This window comes from Synchytrium microbalum, assembly GCF_006535985.1.
Source record: "Synchytrium microbalum strain JEL517 chromosome Unknown SmJEL517_scf0020, whole genome shotgun sequence".
NCBI classification, from domain to species: Eukaryota; Fungi; Chytridiomycota; class Chytridiomycetes; order Synchytriales; family Synchytriaceae; genus Synchytrium; species Synchytrium microbalum.
In genome coordinates, this window is record NW_022158369.1 from 87,438 (window position 1) to 107,107 (window position 19,670).

Sequence of the window (19,670 nt, forward strand, 5' to 3'; positions counted from 1 at the left end):
AAAAAAGTGGGACTAGCATTTAATGTCTTCGTTCGATAACTAACCCGGAATTTACCTATTAGTTATGCGCTTCAGGAATTGTCTATACAGACAACAACAAACTCTTCCTCTTGTAACAAGATGTCTTTAGCAATTACTACATAACATATTTGGTTAAAAACAGCAGAGTACCCTTCATTTTCTAGAGATCTTGATTTAAAGAATCAGACGAGGAATCAATTGCTCGAGCGGTATTATAGGTTTTTCTTGTACACTGCACTATTGATAACCCTACAATCCCAATGAGATGTCATGATATCAGAGGATGCACTTTCAGACGTCAACATCGTGTATAATACACAACAGGTCTCCTTTTAGACAAAATGTCTTCAACTATGACTACATTATATATTTGGCAAATTGTTAAGACATCAAGGCACACTTCATTTTATAGAGAATCAAAGGAGAACCAGAGAGAGGCGAACAGGGATTTATACGCTTCATTACGTTTCCATTATACAGTGCCTTTGGTAACACCTCGATCCCAATGACAGGTCATGATATCAGAGGATGCAGTTGCAGAAGTCAAGATCTCGTAGATTTGAAGAGGAGGAGAGAGCGACAGTTTCTGAGCACGGTTCCAGCGTTCCAGGCGAGTGAGGCCAATCATGGGACCATATGTGGAGTCGATATCGAATTCGAATAATAGGTTCTCGTATTGGTTGGGGTCGGCGACTAGACCACGGTGTGCAGTGTTTCGTTAGCGACAATATGGGGATAGCTCCTTGTTTCAAGTGAGCAGCAGAATGGATCAAGGCCACAATGACAAAATAGTATGAAAGCATTCAAAATGAATAGGAATACAAGACAATTTTGATGGTGGTGATATGAGCTTTTAAACTTTAATGCTGGAGAATGATAATGAAGCAAAACAAACAGGAGCGTGATTACAAGACTACAAGTAGAACATACCTTTGCTGGCAGGTGCAGCAGATACTGGTGGTTCCTTGACCAATGATTTACTATATCCAGTCTTGAATACTTTGTTGCTTTTTGTTTGACGACCAAAGTTCATGTTCATGGGGGACAATAAGTGATCTTCTGATGGTACTTCGTGTTCCATGATGCGAATAGGTTCCTAGATTAGTATAAGTGCTGTTCTTGCTGTTGTTATTATGTTTTATCAATGTTATGGTTCAAGCTTTTTTGACTAGACTCTTTTTGGCAGTTTGGAGAGTTGGAGAGATGCCATGCGAGATGCTGAGCATAGCAAAAAAAGCAGTTTTGGACGTGTGATGCACGTAAACTATGACATAAAAAAAGCGTAAAAGCTATAAAAGTTGATGAACTGCTATCTCCTTTGCTAGTGATCTCGTGGTTTTAGTCAACGCTTCTTAAATTCAAAGTAGCAATCAGCGAAATGGGAGATCTATATAATCTCGGGATATCTTGCGCAAAGAAGGACTGTAACAGACTAGGTATGGAATCATATTGAAACTTTGAGTAGTTAGAAGCTCAGTATTCTTTCCCTCACATTTTTGATGGCATTTTAGATTTCCTTCCGTTTGGATGCAGCGCTTGCTCTCTGGTGTATTGGTAAAGCTGAAACCGTCTACTATGAAAATAATTTTAATCTTCATTATCTAAACGCTTGTCAACTTTGTTGCTAGCCTCGATCATCGATTCCATCAAAATCACGATTGTCCCAACTGGAGCAAGAACGTTGATGTGAGGCTCTTTTTTTGATAAAAGTCTACAAGGGCTTGTAATTGACGCCTCTCTCTTCAACTTTGCAAGAAAGTGCTAGTTATTTGCACAGAATGTGGACAAATGCTGGAAAGCACATCTAGTTTACCTGATGATGAACTCGTATGCAAAAACATCCTCTTCAGTCGCACTGTATTCTTGAAAGATGCTCATATGAATACACTTTACAACATTAGAGGAAGAAACACGTTGATTCGGGATGTCGCCTCCACGTATCAGCTACGAAAACAAGGAAGATACCCTGCTCCTTCACTAGCTGCACATCCAAACAAGAATCAGCATTCTCTATAGCTTGTCCCAAGTGCCATGATACTTTCTGTTTGCAGCATCGGCATCCAAGTACGCACGCATGTCGAGGTCTTGTCGAGGAAGCAGCATCCATAAAAGCCAAGAGTCAAACTGCTCGAGACTTCGTTGCCGCAAAGATTGGGACATCGCTACCCACAGGATCTGTCACTACCAACAAACCAAAGACGAAATACAATCCAACGATTGAGCTTATGAAGATGCGGATGACCTCCAAAGTTTGTGGTACTGATGTTTGTGTGTTATAAAAACACGGGCTCATCTATCGATTCCGTATTAAAAGGGCGATGAAGGACTACCTGTTGCTGCACGAGTATATTTCCGTGTGACACTTCCCAAAGAATGTAATTTGCCTCAGCAGGCATATTTCTTTGATAATACGTGGACTATTGGCAGACTCGTTGACAAACTCGCTGACATGGCTAAATGCAAGAATGTGAATAATTTAATGGATCAAGTGCCCATGGTATGTGTCAGGGTCTAGTGTGTGTTGGTGACCAAACCAAAGAACAAAGTTGATCCAATCTCCCGCTTGTAGCACTTGCATATTTATGACCAGGAAACCGGGAAAATGATTGAAAATTCAACTGTATTATCGAAACTGACGAATGGCAGTCGTATTGTACTAGAACGAGAGTCTTCAGCTTCCGAAATCATAATGTAAATTAACTCGAGTGCACCCAGCGAAACTTGTGCATGATTGTTGTTGAAATCCAATGGAGATTGCGTTAGGTTGAAGATCATGTTGGCAAGTCTTTGGTTGATGACGATTTTCAAAAATGGACTTGGTGCAAGTTGATGATGCCTTGATGCTTAAACCATGATGCTGGTCAAGATGCTAATTTTACATAGCCGATTTTGTCCTGAACTCTCCAAGGACTGCTCTGAGACTCAGACGTGCATGAATACTCTCGGACTGTTGTTCCAAGAAAGAAACAGTCTGAAGAGGACCTACCACCAATTTTGTGTTTTTCCACCTGCGTGCAAGCTGCATCATCAGGAGCAAAGTTATAACAAGAAGAACGTGTCTCTGCATTCATCGGTGTCGCTGTCACTCTCTTCCGCCTTCCCTAGTCAATAATAGAACTGTGACACGAATCCGAAAAGTTGCACTCGGCTGTATAGAGACTGGATCTTGCATGAAACTAGGCATATCGACGCTCTACAGCATTCGGATAATCGAGGATCTAGTAGCTGAATATCATGTAAGTCTTAATCTCTTCTGCACGTCACTAGATCTATCAGATTTCCGTCTGAGGGGGCAAAACGAAAAAAGTGAACGAACTCATTGACAGAACTTTAAACAGTTCCTACTTTTCTAAGACGACCATCTCATCGCATTAAGCTACTGCGTATCTAAACCTCATTTATACTACTAGATTATCGCTTAAACGAGGTCTCTAGCCTGTGGGCAAATGCAACATCTAACATCAAGTCCGTACCCACTTTTTGGTGACGTTGGCTCCGTGCAACTTCGACAACAACAGCAGCAGCTACAAAGACAGCAACAACAGGTCTCATCCGGAATGATACCTACCTCGATGGCTCTATCCCCATCAACAATGATACTATCCGTAAACACTAATGGGTCTGTGTCGCACGTTAGTCTACCACCAGGCTCAACCATCCTGGCAGTGCATCAACACCACCACGGATTATCTCCCAACGTAATGATCTCATCTTCTGCTACAATGCCACCGCAACAGCCCACATACATGAGCAATCTAGAGTCAATGATGCACCATCAGCAACAACAGCAAAGCCCTCCGCCGCCATACAGTGAACGTAATATGGTCGTATCGTCCAAACCGTTAATCTCTTCACCCCCTAGTCAACGCATCACACCACCGTATTCACCACGTGAAAGCACCGTAACACTCAACAATATCTTGGGCAATCCATACAATAACACCTCTCCTGTGCTGACGTGGAAGCCTCATTCACCACCACAGACTCCCATGCGACGTTTGCAGAAACTTGAAAGTGCACAAGACGCACGTGTCAACGATCATAGTCACAACCATAATCACACTAGCAACAATAGCAACTATGCTAGTCGTACTCATAGTGCTGATACCACCCGTCATAACTCGCCTAAACGATCCATTACTCCACAATCTCCCAAAGTCGCATCATCTACGCATTCGTCGCCAAGCCATGGTAACAGTAGCAAGACAAAGTCGCCTGCTTTGTACAAGACTGAGATTTGTCGATCTTTTGAAGAGAATGGTGGACGATGCAAGTATGGTAACAAGTGTCAGGTAAGAATTGTAGGGTTTTCTTTGTGTCATCGTTTTGACAACCCACCAGTTGATTCTGAATTTAATCGATGACACAATCCATTGGACTGTATTACAAATTTTTAGTTATTAATCCTGCTCTATAACATGCTAACAACCCATTTCTAGTTTGCACACGGACTCAATGAACTCCGCCCACTTGACCGTCATCCTCGATACAAGACTTCCCGTTGTAAGACATTTTGGGAGACTGGAAATTGCCCTTACGGAAAGCGGTATGTGCAAGTTGACTCAACAGCCATCTCCATTTTGTTTATTTTCCGGTTTTTTCTTTTTATTTAACATTCGTATGCTTCTGTCCAAACAGCTGTTGCTTCATCCACACTACACGAGATGTGGAGGACAAGGCTACCAAGTCAATAGTCCTTCGAGCACCTGAACCACAACGTTCACCATCACCATCTCGCCATCCACGTCGTCGTACACAATCATCCGACGACCACGCAGCAATGAACGCCAGAATCCAAAAGGCCCTGTCCGAATCGTCATCGGCTAGCAGCGAACACAATGAAGAAACCTGGTCACCGTCCTCCTCATCGGCAGGTGGTAATACACCCATGCTAAACAATGAAGGATTTGAACCTGGTGTAGTAGGAACCTACTTTGGCAATAATAGCACCAATACCAACAACAATAATAATAGTGTCAGCAGTAACATTAATAATGATATTAGTAGAGATGGATCGACCTTTCCATCATCCTCGTCATCAAGTGGTATATCCACTACATATGAGATGAGTGATGCAATGAGTCTACCATCCTTTGATTTTAGTGGGGCTTTTGGAGACTCGTCGTCTGGTCGTCGACGCTTACGAGCTGTTACTGCACCGGATTTGCTCTTGTTGCCTAATGGTAGAGCACGAAGGACCAGATCTGAGACAGTTGATGTTGGTGTGTTGACGTGGGATGATGCTCTTGCTGATTTGAGTGAGAAGGTGGCTGCATCGTGTGTTGATGACTGATTTTGTTTGAATGTGTGGAAGTCTTGCTTGTTGGATTTGTTTGTTGAATGAGTTTGAGTGAGTGTTTGAGTGTTATATTAGTACATTACATACAAGCATAGAAAATGGTTTGGAGTGAAAATTTGGGGAAGTCTGTCTTTCTTGTCGATGCTCAACTGGTTAAAAACATGGGGTGTCGAATCACGAAATACCCATAGATTAAAGTAGCCTTCTTCAATATATAAATTACGTACTTTGAAACGATTTTCGAATTGTGTGTACGCTTCAGTTTTGCTTTGCGTAGTTGTTTCAAATTAATAGCGGCGTGTGGTGGTTAAACTTTACCCTAAGAAATTCATCCAAACATTAAACAAAACATCGAGACAGCGAGTTGAAACATATAGAAACCATGACATCAGGTACGACCAAGCTACTTCTTTACATTGTTTTCAATTGAGCTGACCACAAACAATTAGTAGACAATCTAGACCAGACGCTGCTCGGTACCAAACGCACCAACTTGCCGTCGAAAGATGTCTCCTCGCCAAAGCAGGCGTGGGGATTCTCTAGATCAACACGTACATATACCAATTCAACGATGAATGGGTTAATTCCTGGATCGAATCCTTCTCAACGGCCCATGTCGTTATTGATCCCATCTGCATCTTCCACGTCATCAAATGACCAAAACCAAAATAATGGTGGTAAACGACCACGCTCGTGGCATATATTCTCGATTAAGAGTCAGAGTCAAGAGGTGGATATTGTTGTTTTGGTGGCTTATTGCATGATGATCGCTTCTAACTAAGCTAATGGGGTTTATAGGCTGACCAAAAAGCTTTATCGGAGAATCAAACTGCAGACCAAGATTCCATGGATGAAAACCAGCAAGAAGTGGAGAACGAACAGCCCAAGTCACCACTTCATAAATGGGTGCCAAACCAGCATAAGGAACGACCTGCTGTTGCGTCCGCCGCCGAAATGGACGCCATCTCCCCACAAAGCCCAGGTTTCACACCACTAGATTCAAACAAGACCGTGATTCTAAAATCCTTAATCGACGAATCTGAATTCTCGCTACCGATTTCAGCCGTCCTCGACAGTGAGAAACTGCGGCCCCAGTTTTATAACGGACTAAGTGTCGGCCACGTGGAGCTTGCCCAACCAGTGCTGTCGCAGGTTGTAGAGTTCCTGATGCACCATGTGAGGAATGTGGAAGTCGATGACTGGGATTTGGATTGGTGTCGCGAGAAGAATGACGAGGATTTGAAGGATTTGATTGATGCGTTTTATGATATTGGGAACTCGTCGGGGATGACGCTTTTGCAGAGAGAAGCGCTTCGGAGGGTAAGAGTGTTAACTGGCCTGTAAGATCGATCGGAAGTCGTTGGCTTACATGTTTTATGTAGATGGCTGCTAAACCTGTTCATCACCCTCGCGGTGCTGAAGAGTGGAAAAGAGCCTGGAAGGAGTTTGAGGATGCTGAGCTTAGAGCTGATGAAGATGCACAACAGTAGGAGCACAACAGACGAATACGGTGAAGCGAGTGGACGGGTTTAATGTAAAGTAGTGGACGTTAGATTTTAGGTGCGAAGTACCCAAAAGGACCATGTATACTAGTGACAACAAGCCAAAAGATACCAAAACATAGGTGGTAAATTAAAAGAAGCATATCCGTTATTTAATACCCAAGCTCAATATTTTCAATGAAGGAAACCAGACACATAGTTTGTATACTTTGCGGAAAACTGATTTATTTAGAACGTGAAGGATATACAATATAGAGAGTGAAGTAATTTAACCACCGAAACTATTGGATTGAAAAGTTTGGGTTAGCTCATGGCAATGTGATGTACTGTGCGAGTTCAAGGACCAAGTCTTACCCGTAGAGAGTACGGCCTTGTCGCTTGAGAGCATAGACAACGTCCAAAGATGTGACGGTTTTACGTTTAGCGTGTTCAGTGTAGGTGACGGCGTCACGGATGACGTTTTCTAAAAAGACTTTGAGCACACCACGGGTTCTAGAGTGAGATCATGATAGAAGTGAGTATTGAAATCATATGAGGATGATGAACGATGCGAATCTGCAATGCATCAGACGAAATCAAGGTGTGTTTGAGGATTTGGCCGGAAAGCAAAGTCACTCCAAACCATAACATCATAACCAGTTAAGAAAGATAACGTACTCTTCGTAGATCAGACCAGAGATACGTTTGACACCTCCACGACGTGCTAGACGACGGATAGCGGGCTTGGTGATTCCTTGAATGTTGTCACGAAGAATTTTTCGATGACCTAACATCAAGATGAGGGGGATGAAAGAGTGTTATGCCATGAGAAGGATGGTAATATAAAGCATTAATTGATACGCGGTTAGAGGTACTTACGTTTGGCACCGCCCTTGCCAAGACCCTTTCCGCCCTTTCCTCGTCCTAAAAAGCATGCAAGTCATTAGTGAACGAGTCGAATGATCTGATATGCACGAGAATTGTGGGAGGTAGTTGTACATACCAGACATGATGTTATTTTGATCTCTTGTAGTTTAAAACTGGGAGAGAACTTTTACTTTGTGTGTGGTTGATGCGTCATTTGTGAGGAGGGCAGATACCTTCGTTAAGTACTGGTCCCACGAAGATTTGTTGATGCGAGCCTATTGGTCGATATCATTTTGTGTTTGTGGAATTGCGAAGTCGACAAGGGTTCAAACTGCTACGCATGCACGCCATTGGTAGATAAGGAGACTGGGGTCCGAGCATTTACTACGCGTGAATCTCATTGGTAGATCAAATTGTGCCCATTCTTAAAGTAAACAAATCCTGGGGAAAGTATTTAAGAAACACATTCCCTCTCTTGTGTTTTTCTTCACGAATCAGCAATCCCATCACAAGACGATAAATAAAGGTAAAGAGTATAAGATCCGACTACTTCCCTTCTATAACGAATACATAAATCATAATGGCAAGAACCAAACAAACCGCTAGAAAGGTAGTTACCAGTTTTTTTGGGTTTGGTTTGCACGATCCAGATCTACCATACTAACCACTATGCTATTATATCGCATCACATCATTAGTCTACTGGAGGCAAAGTACGTCTACTATTGTATATGCTTTGGGATTGCAGGAGTTCTAACCGCTTACATTATTAGGCCCCACGAAAGCAACTGGCTACCAAATCTGCCCGTAAATCTGCACCTGCCACCGGTGGTGTTAAGAAGCCTCACAGATACCGTCCAGGAACCGTCGCTCTTCGAGAAATCCGTCGGTATGTCTATCCATCTTATCCTCTTCTATCTCTCTGATACTCAATCTCAAACTCATTCCATTCCATCTCCTAATTACAGTTACCAAAAGTCTACCGAACTCCTGATCCGAAAGTTGCCCTTCCAACGTTTGGTCCGTGAAATCGCTCAAGACTTCAAGACCGATTTACGATTCCAGTCTTCGGCTATCGGTGCCCTCCAAGAAGCCGCTGAAGCCTACCTCGTCGGTCTCTTTGAAGACACCAACTTGGCCGCCATCCACGCCAAGCGTGTCACCATTCAACCAAAGGACATCCAATTGGTATGTTGATTCATCTGGCACTTTCAGCATTTGAGCACCGTTGATTGACAATTCATTTCAATTAGGCCCGTCGATTACGTGGTGAACGATCTTAAATGTCGTGAAATTCACTCTTGTCTCCTGGTGAACTCTCTCTTCCATAGTTGATTTTTTATAAGTGTTTATAGCCTTCACGCACCCAATACATTGAAGTTTCCTATATAGCCCTTATGTTTGCATGATCGACTTGTCTCGAGTTCTGCTTGATCCGCTTCTTCTCATGTTGTTGCTGAGTGGAGGCGGCATTGTAGTAGCTGGACTTGAACTCGATTTAGGTAGCGACACGCTTTGGCAGAATGTATTCGAAATACGTCATTTCAATGAAAGTATATAGCATGAAGTTGTGTTTGGGGTCTCAATCTTCCATGCTCGACACTGAAAACTTATGTACGGGGGTTTGGTGACAAAAACTTGGGCAAACCCAACCGAAGAGTAAGAGCATCGGTAGGATGTAGTATTATATCAGTCAGTGGCGGTGAGTGCTGATCATTGTGCTTTTACGGCTACTCATCTACCGACTCGCTTAGCACCGAGACCAACCCCAAAGTCACTGGACCCTGGATTTTACGCCTCTACTTAAGCAAACGCTTTCCAACATTTTCTCCATCCGTCACAACCAACACAACACAATCCATCCAACTACTAATTTAACTCATAAAATCACAATGGCTAGGACTATCTTAACTTCCCGTGCTCGCAACACTTCTGTAGGCAAAGGCAAAAGCAAAGTAAGCGTCACCACTTTTCGCCTACACATTGGTTGTTCGCCTCCACGGTTTCTTACCCCTTGCATCGTCTCTATTATAGGCTATGCGAGCTCATGTCTTTGGAAAGTCTGCTCCTGCTACTGGAGGCGTCATGAAATCCGTTCGTGTTGCTGTAAGTTCTTCAAAATCCAAGCATCACCCAATTTGTACTTTCTTACAACTTACAACCAACACAACACCCACAGCAGAAACCTTCCCTGTCTGAGATTCGTCCGTAAGTTGCTTGTCAGCTATCTCCAACGATGCATCGCTCGTCTTCATGACGATTCTTGGCTCGCGCCTACAGTGTTCCGTCACCCAAGCATCCAACATACCAACACTACTGTAGCATAACTTTCCAATATTACTTTTAGGCGCCAAAGCACTACGGAACGCTTGATTCCTAAACAGCCCTTCCAACGTCTGGTTGCTGAAACCGCTCAGAAGTTTGGCAAGGCCATTCGGTTCCAGTCTACGGCCATTGCTGCTCTCCAAGAGGCTGCTGAAGCTCACTTGGTTGAATACTTTCAAGACACCTTACTGGCTGCTAAGCATGCCAAGAGAGTCACCATTCAGGTTGCGGACTTGCAACTGGTATGTGTAGTGTCATTAATTGATTGATTATTCGATTTGAGCTCACGGAAACATATATTTATAAGGCTCGCAAGTTAAACCCTCTACGGTCTTGAATATGTTGACTACTTTGTTCAACCAAAGCTTCAACCCCAAACCCCCTCTTTATAAACCGTTTTTGTAATTTCCTAGTTGTAAAACCAAAAATGTTTTCTCACTGTTATCGCTAATTGTTTGGCGTTGAGTTTCGTGGTGGTTGCTTTGTTGGTACAAAACCTCATACAGCTCTGAATCAACGCTTGAGAAACAGCCTCAGTTGTTGGCAATAGCTACAAATTCACGCCGAAACCGCCGAAAAGCCGAAAGTGGGTTGACTATACACACTCCGATACACACAGAGCTCGAAAGAGTGATCCAGTACTCAGAAAAGTTTCATATAAGTATTTTCATTCAATGCATCTAATTTATCAGCTGGGCTGACGTGAATGCCAAATTCACTACACCACATTGACCAGCATTTCTCAGAGATGTCCTGTTAATCCTACATAAAACGAAGCTTTGAATTGAGTAAATACGATTATTGAGCAGGGAGCGACGCGAAAAAGAAACAGAAACAAGTGCCATAGTCTTAATTGGAGCAATTTGGGCGAAATCACAATTTTAACGACAAATCACGACTACTGTTAACCTATTGCCAGCTTAGGCGCGTAGACGTACTATGTATATATACGTACGTATTTTAGGTTGTTGCCCTTCCATGTATGTGATTTCGCCTACTCGCCCATTTGTTCGCGCACAGCAACTCAAACAGCACAAAAGCTCAAACGCACAAACCAGTGAAACTTCATTGAGGAGGAAGCAATAGAACTCAATCTCTCCAATATCCACAAATAATCAGAATGGCTAGAACCAAACAAACTGCAAGGAAGGCATGTACCAATTGAGCTTTTTTGAGATAGAACGACCTTGTTGTCGATAGTGCATAGGGTTACCATACTCTCCAACCATTCTTACGATTGCATTTCATCACTAGTCTACTGGAGGCAAAGTAAGCACCATCCATTAGCTCGGTTGGTCCACTTCTCTGTCATCTGTCAACGATGAAAACTTATAATTTTTGTACCATAGGCTCCTCGAAAGCAACTCGCCACCAAATCAGCTCGCAAGTCAGCTCCTGCTACTGGTATGTACATGTATTTCATACCTCTTCATTGCTTGAAATCATCATTCTTCTTAACAACATCAAATATTTGGTGAACCCATTTGATCTGACTTTTGATTGGGTCGTTTCTCATTAGGTGGTGTCAAGAAGCCTCACAGATACCGTCCAGGAACTGTCGCTCTTCGAGAAATCCGTCGGTAAGCCTTCTATTCGTCGTTCTTGTTGTGTGATGGTTTCATGTGGGGTTGAATGATCGTCGATTTGTTTGATTGATCATATATTATCATTAATGTGATCAAAGTTCATCACCGACCGTTATTCCGAATTGTCTGCCATCATATTTCCTCATGTGGCTATTTTCACATGCTGTTGATGGCTGATGAAGTATCGTGATGAATCATCACGTTTTTGCTCATCGACTTTCATCGCTTTGATCAACCATCATCAAAAACGTCATTGCTGATCATTCACCATCGTTTTTGATAAATGGTTCAAACATTGTTGTCCAAGTCACCCATTCCTAATCATATTCATCTAATAACAGATACCAAAAGTCTACTGAGCTCTTGATCCGAAAGTTGCCCTTCCAACGTTTGGTCCGTGAAATCGCTCAAGACTTCAAGACTGACTTGCGATTCCAATCTTCAGCTATTGGTGCCCTCCAAGAAGCTGCTGAAGCCTACCTCGTTGGTCTCTTTGAAGACACCAACTTGGCAGCCATTCACGCCAAGCGTGTCACCATCCAACCAAAGGATATCCAATTGGTATGTATCACAATGATGTCTTACAGATGTTGATGACCCGTCACTCTTAATCACATGAACAACTTAATTGATATCAAAACTATTTCTACTAGGCTCGCCGATTACGTGGTGAACGACAATAAATGTCAAATCCACCCTCTTGTCTCCTGGTAAAACTCTCATAATTGCTTTATTTATGATGTGTATAGCAGCCCTCGCAACGCAATATATTTAAAAAAAATTAAATAGCTGCTGTTGTTGTTGTTGTTGTTGTTGTTGTTGTTGTTGTTGTTGTTGTTGTTGTTGTTGTTGTTGTGTTTAGAAGTTCGGTTCGTCGTCATCGCTTCTGATCCGTCTTCATCCTTCATCGTCCTTACTTCTTGAATGTTGAACAGTACTCAGTTAGTGGAGTGTGTTGGCCTTGCAAGTGCACAGACTCAACCAGTATGCATGGAATTTGAACTTGCTGCTGTGGCATCTGACTGGTGGGGACTTGTATCAGCATGATTCTTCTGCTAAAGGAGCATTTAGGCACTATGAAAGGACATTTCGGCTTTCGGCATTGGGAGTTACGGGAGAGAAGCCGACCATGACGGTTTGTTTTTGAACTCAACCGTGGCGCCATTTCTCTATTTCTCCGCACGTAGATGCCTACCAAACAGGGTAAACACTTCGAAATCGACTTTTGTAAACTCATCAAGAAACTGGTATCATGGCGGGCGTAGATGTTTCGCAAAGTCATCGACAAGCAATATAGAACCATATAGAGTAGCACCACACTTTTACAATCACGAAGTACTCATTCGCCATGTCTTTCTTAGCTGCAATTTCACTCGTATCAGAGCCCCAGCAGCCACTCCTTACACGTAGGCCTACCAAACAGCCTAGATACCTCAGATCTCTCATGTCCTTCCCACCAAATAACTCCAAAATTGGATTGCAGGTTCTTAAATGCATCTTGTGGGAAGTGGGCCGGGTCACTTCAGCCAACCTACGGACAGACTCGTTCATGTTTTCCGGTACTGGTGATCATCACAATGATGTCATTTCTTTGGTATGTTGAAAGCATTTCAAGATTGTTGTTGATTCGTAGGACATTGGCGTTGTTGTGCTTTCCAGACACGTGTCTTCAACACCCTTTCCTTTCTCATTGCCAAGCAAAACCGGATACACAAGAGCTGAATGATACAGCAGTTGTCACAGTGTTCACGAACTGTTGGTGCGGCTTTATAGTGGATATCAATTGTGACAAAAGCATAGAATCTGGTTTGGTACATGTCAACTCTTATCGTCTTGTTTATCACCATATCGGGGGTTTGAAAGTTTGAATGCTTTCGTTTGTGATGTTGTTCTCGTTTCTTGTTGTTCTCTGTGTGAATTCGTCAGTTTGTGTTTTCCATTTTCACTAAAATCTATAGCCTCGAAGCAGCACAGCATGGTCAGAAACTAGTCCAGCGTGTTTGTAGAGTCACGTGTTTGTCGATGAGAAATCTTCATACTCGTTGTTGTTTGCAAAGTGAAATCTTTGTGAAGAAACCCCATCAACCAAAATTACAAACTGCTTGGTGTGCACAGCTCAAGCAAGCTTGGAAGGCGCTTACTCCACGGTCATTCTGAGAAGGTTGATATAGAGAAAGAAGTCAGGGACAAATCCAGCGATCTGTGAAACGAGAACTGGTTTCCGATAACAAGCCACAGCGAACAGGCGAGGCAACTGAAAGTCGCTGAGCAGGGAATGCTGGGCTTGTGGTTGTAGACATAAAACCAGAGCTATTTTACATTCTGTTCTTCATACACATATAGCACATTGCATTTTCGTCCATTAAGAGAAAGTGGTAGCTTGGAGTTTAACAAGGTGACCCTTCTGAGGCCGTTCTCCTTTCAGATACCTTTCCCCCTGAACCTTTGTGGTCTGGATTCTCAGAACTTTTAACAGCAGCGCCTCGAGTTAGCTCGTGGTTTCTTTTGATTCCTTCAGCAAACTTTTCAACCATAGTCTTGAAGGTAATTTGCATGGATTGAATCTGGAGTACGCATAAAGGTTAATCCAGTGTTTCATGATTTGATTCTTCGTCGCTATTTATCCCAACCCCGGCTTACCTCCAAAAACCAAGATCGTTTGTCCAAATAGCCATCTTTCAACGCGTCAAAGTTGAAGCGACGAGCTTCTGCCATCACTCGCTCAAGTACTGAAATGGGTCTCGTAATCAAGAGAGAGACACTTGCCGCCACTCCAGCAAAGACCGCTCCGACCACAACGACAGAGATAATCATGGTATGTAGAGCAGTATCAACTCCACTCCAGTAGTCACTCCGAGGAACAATAGATATCGCCAACCATCTTATTGTAGTTTATGACGTCGTTGTTTAATTTTGTTTCATGGCGTGATATAGAATTCAAAAAAGGGCTTACGAAAGTCCGGTGCGGTTAAGCCATTGGACGTCTAGCAACATCGTCTCAGTAGCACCGGCATAAGACCCAGAGTGTCCTGCAGCAGGTATGTTGTAGAGACTACCAAAGGTCGCGATCAAATAATCATAAGAAGCTTTACAATTAGCGTCAGGAGAAGCTAAACAAAAACATACGAGTGAGTAATGCGACCGGTTAGCGAGCAACCAAAAGCAGTTACCACTGGCATTGTAAGATGTAGGGCCATAGTTGATCTGCGAAACATTGGGGACCGACGAGCCGACTAAACAGAAGTAAATGAAAGTTGATTCAGTATATGATTTCAACCAGTGAAGTCAATCATGAATGGATATCGTACCCATAAGGCCAGATGGCTCGTAAACGAATATCATGCCCTTTGGAGTGGAAGGCAAGGGTTGAAGTGTCTTTTCGAGTTGAGAAACTGCAAAGGCCAGAAAGTAAAACCTAAACAACGATTGAAGTTAACAACAAGTTAGTATGAAAATTGTTCAGCAGCACATTACCCTGCAAGACGAGAATTCGGGTCACCACTTCCAAACGTAGTGTTGATGGAAACGAATTGGTTGACAGAGACTATGAAAAAGAACTCGTGTAAAAGCAAAGTAGACTCCATTGATTGTAAAGCCTCTTAACTGTAAATGGTGTAATTTCCAGACTGTTGTGGGACAGGGGTTCTCACAGCTCCACACCAACTCATGGGAAGACTAGAACTTGGAGCCACTCCACATGTTTGAGCATAGACGCTTTGATTGAATACAGATGGCAGGGAGATCCACTTAGTTTGAGGAGTCTAGAAATGAAGATCAATATTCAAGTTGTAGGTAAGTTAGAATGTACAACTTCAGACTGTCCACCCACAAGCACAATCTGATAGTCTGAGGTGTAGGTGGGATAATAGAGATCAGACAACTGCTGTCCCGCGACTCTTGAAGTATAGTCTCTAATAGAATCTATACGAGATTGAACAATGTTATCAACAGCCGGACTCACATCTAGCGTTTTTGAAGAAAGGTAGGGAAAGATGGGTGACACCTACACCAATCTGGTCTGGCCCACGAAACAATGCCTTCATCTCCAAACACGTATCCAGCACCCACGCAGCCTGTAACAGCTTTGCAAGCAGCTCCAGCTAGAGGCAACCAAGTTCGAGTCACTGTTTGGGCACTCATGTTCACGTACGAGACATGGCTGGTAGCCAAGCTAGGATCAAGGTTTGTAAGGTCCCAAGCCAGTTGGTTATAGACAATTGTTGTGAGGAGGTCCTCAGATTCAATCAAATCTTTGGTCACTATTAGAAAGGCGCATTTTTATCATCAATTCAGACATAAGACAGGAAGCACTAAGCTTGCCTAGGTCAGTGACGCGCGACATTGTAGCTTGACGTAGCTCAATTGAAAACAGAGACAGCGACTGGTTTGTGGCTGATGATGTTACTAGCCAAATGAGGAGGGTCATCGAGAGCAAAGTCAGAACTATAAAGGACATCATTGCAGCCCACAACGGCACTATAAAAGCAGAAGGTTAGGTGATCTTGTGATTACACAGTTCTGATCGGCGTAATCCTCTTCAAACTTTGAAAAATTGTGGACATGATGTTCAAAAAGAAGGTGTGCAAACACTTACCTCCACTAGTGGTTTTTTTGGGAGCTGCGTCACCGGATGTTGATGGAGTGTGGGGTTTGGGCTTCATCATCGTGAAAAAACAAAGCTTCAGACCTGAATGCGCTTCTGAATCCTTTCGATTGAAGGATGAGGGAGATCGGATCTGTAAATTGTGAAATGCAAACTTGTAAGTTGCTTGAAATCCAAATCATTTCGGACAAATATTTCCGAGTTTAGTACCTAATATTATCAAATCTTGTTGTGAGGGTTGATCTGGATTTGTTTTGTTCCGATATGTAAATCCACGTACTCTCCGATTACGAGAACCAATGCGGGTTGACTGAAATCATATCTATTTAGAAAAGTCCCGTTCCAGTTTGGTCACTATTTAAGGATCTTACCCCCAACCCACACGGCCCGTTTTGCTTCGAATGAAGTCGCGCGCAGTGCGAGCAGTTGGGGGAGATCCAGCACGAATGGCTCATTGCTGAAGTTTCAATTGCAAATAATGAATTCAGTTCAGTTCAATAGATGCACGACAACTTTGCGCGATCTTACCCCGATTTTGGTGATATTGCGCAGTTTTGAAGTCAGAAAACTTGATAGCAGCAGTCCACCATCTGTTGAGGTACGTTGTTGGACAAACTTGAAACTAGAACTCATTCTCCTCATATTGGCATGAAAATCTCGCAAGAACGCGAGTGTGATTGTTGCGTTTTGGCATTTTATAGTAGGCAAAGAAATTCAGGAGTTAGGTAGTGGGAACCCCTTTGCATATCAGCTACAGGAGTCGAATAAAGGAATTAAATGTCTCAAGTCCAGCTAAATAAACTGGATCTGTTTCGTGTACTAAAATATGCGAATATCTATTTCATGCTAAGACGACCTCAAAACTTTAATACAGTCTTGCCAGTACTAAACCCCTGCAGCGTATTTCCAACAACGGATGTAAACGCTTCTTGAGAAGCATCGGATGTGTCCTTGACATCATGTATCTGAGCATCTGGTTCTCGTAACTTCCCAGCCCGAATCAATTTAAACAACTCATCAATCATGGCTGTTCGTTCCTGTTTTGAATGAGTGCGATACCACCGAGTCATCCAATATCCGTGTGTGGTCAGGTGTTTGAATATGAAGGCTGATGCGGGGAGACTTAGTGGTTGTCGTGACATTCCTCCGTAGGTTACCAGGTGTGCATTGTCACTAAGCAAATGTATGAGTGAATCCGTGTGTTGGAGAGGCAAGAAAACCAAGGCACAAATGCGCATGTTCGTTACAACACATACCCCAACAACCTCGCCATATTCGAAGCATTAGAACCACCCACACAATTCAATGCGAGTTGTATTGGAGGTGCTTTCAGAGCCTTGACTTGCTCTTTGGCTGCTGGTGTGGCCAACTCTTCTTCAGTCAAGACCAGCGTAGCACCAAGTGATTTCAGTTTGTCTACAAGTGCTGGTAGATCCGGCCTATTTGGAAAAACAAGTTGAGTTGAAATGATGCCTGGCAAGAAACGCAGCCGCTTATAACACGGTATGGAGAACTTACCTTGATCGGACAATATTAACTGTCTTGATACCCCATGCCGCTGCTAATTGTATGACAGCCTGACCAACAGCTGAGTTGGCTCCATTCTGTATGACAACGTCGCCTACGTCCAAAATGATCTTGGTAAGCTCGAAATCAAAAGCGGCATCTCGTTTTAACAGAATGAGAGGTGGGGAGCTTACTCGGTTCCAGTAGTACGAAATCAGTCAGCATGCGATAAGCTGGAGTATTAATAAAATTCAATAATGGGAAACGGAAGCCAAAAAAAGCAATGTGACAGTAAGTGAATACCTGTGCTTGGATTCACAGTAATCGAAGCGGCACTCAATGCTGACACTTTATCTCCAGCCTTGATGCTCAGCTTAAGCAGGTCGCTCGGCTGGGCTATAGCATAGTCCCTCCATGTTCCTGAGCCAACACAAAAGTATGTAAGTCTCGATCGATGGCGGAAGTACTTTCCAACATTCTTCAGCTACCCCATCCAGCTTCAACGGGAATAACCCAATCCCCAACTTGTAGATCCTTGACCTTAAGTCCAGTTGCAACAACCTCAGCAACTCCTTCAGTTCCGGCAATAGCTCCAAATTCAGGGTGAAATATCGGTTTGACCGGATACACTCCTAATTTAACATGATTTCAAGATTACATATTGTCAGGAAGTCTTGTGTGTCACGTTAAAAACAAAATTCGCTGTTCAAAACAACCTTGTATCTGGTTTATATCAGCTGGGTTGATGGGAGCAGCCAAAAACTTGATTTTCACATTGTTGTCATAAACGCTTCCGAGAGGTATCTTTTGAATCCTATATAATTGAAGCTTATGAGTATATGAATCATTACTGGACGCGTGCATCAACTAAAAGCCTGCAAAAAGAACGTTGTCGATTCTTACTTCAGAACTTTGGCTGGATCACCATACTTGGCATGACATATAGCTAAGGCCGTTGAGCTATGACGGGGGAAGATGCGATTGCATAGCAATGGCTTGTATGATGATGCTGTTATTATGAAGCTAGCTCGACGCATCGTTACTTTTTGAATGGGTTTGGACGGAAGCAATTTTGGTGCGAACCGCAAGGCACGTTTCATAGATGTTTTCGCGCTAGAAAACTAATTCGTGCTGTCCAGTAACTGCATTCAATTATTCAATCCCACAGATCTTAAACCATGCATCATCTTTTTGCTATAGACAATTTAACGCAAGACTTCTCACAATTCATATTATTACCAACAAGAATTACAACCATCAAAATACAAGATTCGAGGCCCTCCCTAAAGTCTAAACTTCTCACATCACAAGTCACCCCTCAACACGAAGAACAAGACGCATTCATACTCCCACCACACCACAACCACCCAAATGCACCACCATGTCCCGTTTCCCAACAGGCAAACTCTCATACCGTGGCGGATACTCATCACCACCACCAGTCACAACATACGCCCGTTCGTCGTTATTAGATCTAGATCCATTTGATCCCATAGATCCATCGTGATGATGATAATGATGATGATGATACAAGAATGCTCTTTGAGGATGACTTTCTTCCTACCGTTGTTGCAAGTAGCATATGATACCAATTGATATGCCGATGAGGACACTGATGACTCCTAGCAGCAGCCAGAGAGTAGAAGATTTATATATTTGGAACTGGATTAGTTGGGTTGTGAGGGTTGAGTGGGACGCGCGGAGTGAGTATAAGGGAGCGACGTATGTTGATGTTGATGATGTCGACGACGACGGTAAAGTTACAAATGGTGTGTATGTAATAGTGGCGTTAATAGAAGATCCAATCATAGTCTGGGATAGTGTAGTCGTAATGGTATCAGTCATGCCTTTGTTTTACATCCTTGTCCAACGTTCATGTCGTGGATGTTGTTGCGATTCGAACTAAAAGTTTCGAGATATTAAGCAGTATGAGCGTTATATCGATCGCCTGATGCTGAGAGTGCTGTCCTGCCATTCAATTCA

The 19,670-nt window shown here is 43.0% G+C and overlaps 7 protein-coding genes across 7 annotated transcripts; 5 read left to right on the plus strand and 2 right to left on the minus strand.

The window, feature by feature from the left end:
• Window positions 1–1,809: 1,809 nt before the first annotated feature.
• Window positions 1,810–2,716, plus strand: SmJEL517_g03617 (uncharacterized protein; the record flags this gene model as incomplete). The annotated part of the gene is made up of 4 exons (XM_031169545.1): window positions 1,810–1,848; window positions 1,923–2,270; window positions 2,336–2,518; window positions 2,591–2,716. 4 exons carry the CDS (start codon window positions 1,810–1,812, stop codon window positions 2,714–2,716), a joined length of 696 nt encoding a protein of 231 aa, XP_031024445.1.
• A 751-nt stretch (window positions 2,717–3,467) lies between these two features.
• Window positions 3,468–5,314, plus strand: SmJEL517_g03618 (uncharacterized protein; the record flags this gene model as incomplete). Its single annotated transcript, XM_031169546.1, has 3 exons — window positions 3,468–4,313; window positions 4,461–4,567; window positions 4,660–5,314. The coding sequence occupies 3 exons, from the start codon at window positions 3,468–3,470 to the stop codon at window positions 5,312–5,314; spliced, it is 1,608 nt and encodes a 535-aa protein (XP_031024440.1).
• Window positions 5,315–5,702: 388 nt separating this feature from the next.
• SmJEL517_g03619 (uncharacterized protein) lies at window positions 5,703–6,810 on the plus strand (the record flags this gene model as incomplete). The annotated part of the gene is made up of 4 exons (XM_031169547.1): window positions 5,703–5,712; window positions 5,773–6,050; window positions 6,119–6,640; window positions 6,703–6,810. 4 exons carry the CDS (start codon window positions 5,703–5,705, stop codon window positions 6,808–6,810), a joined length of 918 nt encoding a protein of 305 aa, XP_031024439.1.
• Window positions 6,811–7,090: 280 nt separating this feature from the next.
• Window positions 7,091–7,811, minus strand: SmJEL517_g03620 (uncharacterized protein; the record flags this gene model as incomplete). Its single annotated transcript, XM_031169548.1, has 5 exons — window positions 7,091–7,103; window positions 7,177–7,314; window positions 7,480–7,588; window positions 7,681–7,725; window positions 7,805–7,811. The coding sequence occupies 5 exons, from the start codon at window positions 7,809–7,811 to the stop codon at window positions 7,091–7,093; spliced, it is 312 nt and encodes a 103-aa protein (XP_031024499.1).
• Window positions 7,812–8,248: 437 nt separating this feature from the next.
• Window positions 8,249–8,950, plus strand: SmJEL517_g03621 (uncharacterized protein; the record flags this gene model as incomplete). The annotated part of the gene is made up of 5 exons (XM_031169549.1): window positions 8,249–8,278; window positions 8,366–8,380; window positions 8,441–8,556; window positions 8,636–8,855; window positions 8,921–8,950. The coding sequence occupies 5 exons, from the start codon at window positions 8,249–8,251 to the stop codon at window positions 8,948–8,950; spliced, it is 411 nt and encodes a 136-aa protein (XP_031024500.1).
• Window positions 8,951–9,559: 609 nt separating this feature from the next.
• SmJEL517_g03622 (uncharacterized protein) lies at window positions 9,560–12,261 on the plus strand (the record flags this gene model as incomplete). The annotated part of the gene is made up of 9 exons (XM_031169550.1): window positions 9,560–9,622; window positions 9,702–9,773; window positions 9,847–9,875; window positions 10,015–10,234; window positions 11,247–11,261; window positions 11,342–11,396; window positions 11,512–11,572; window positions 11,920–12,139; window positions 12,232–12,261. The coding sequence occupies 9 exons, from the start codon at window positions 9,560–9,562 to the stop codon at window positions 12,259–12,261; spliced, it is 765 nt and encodes a 254-aa protein (XP_031024498.1).
• A 4,777-nt stretch (window positions 12,262–17,038) lies between these two features.
• Window positions 17,039–18,724, minus strand: SmJEL517_g03623 (uncharacterized protein; the record flags this gene model as incomplete). Its single annotated transcript, XM_031169551.1, has 8 exons — window positions 17,039–17,354; window positions 17,438–17,620; window positions 17,700–17,802; window positions 17,882–17,920; window positions 17,991–18,107; window positions 18,176–18,319; window positions 18,404–18,501; window positions 18,591–18,724. 8 exons carry the CDS (start codon window positions 18,722–18,724, stop codon window positions 17,039–17,041), a joined length of 1,134 nt encoding a protein of 377 aa, XP_031024463.1.
• Window positions 18,725–19,670: the final 946 nt, after the last annotated feature.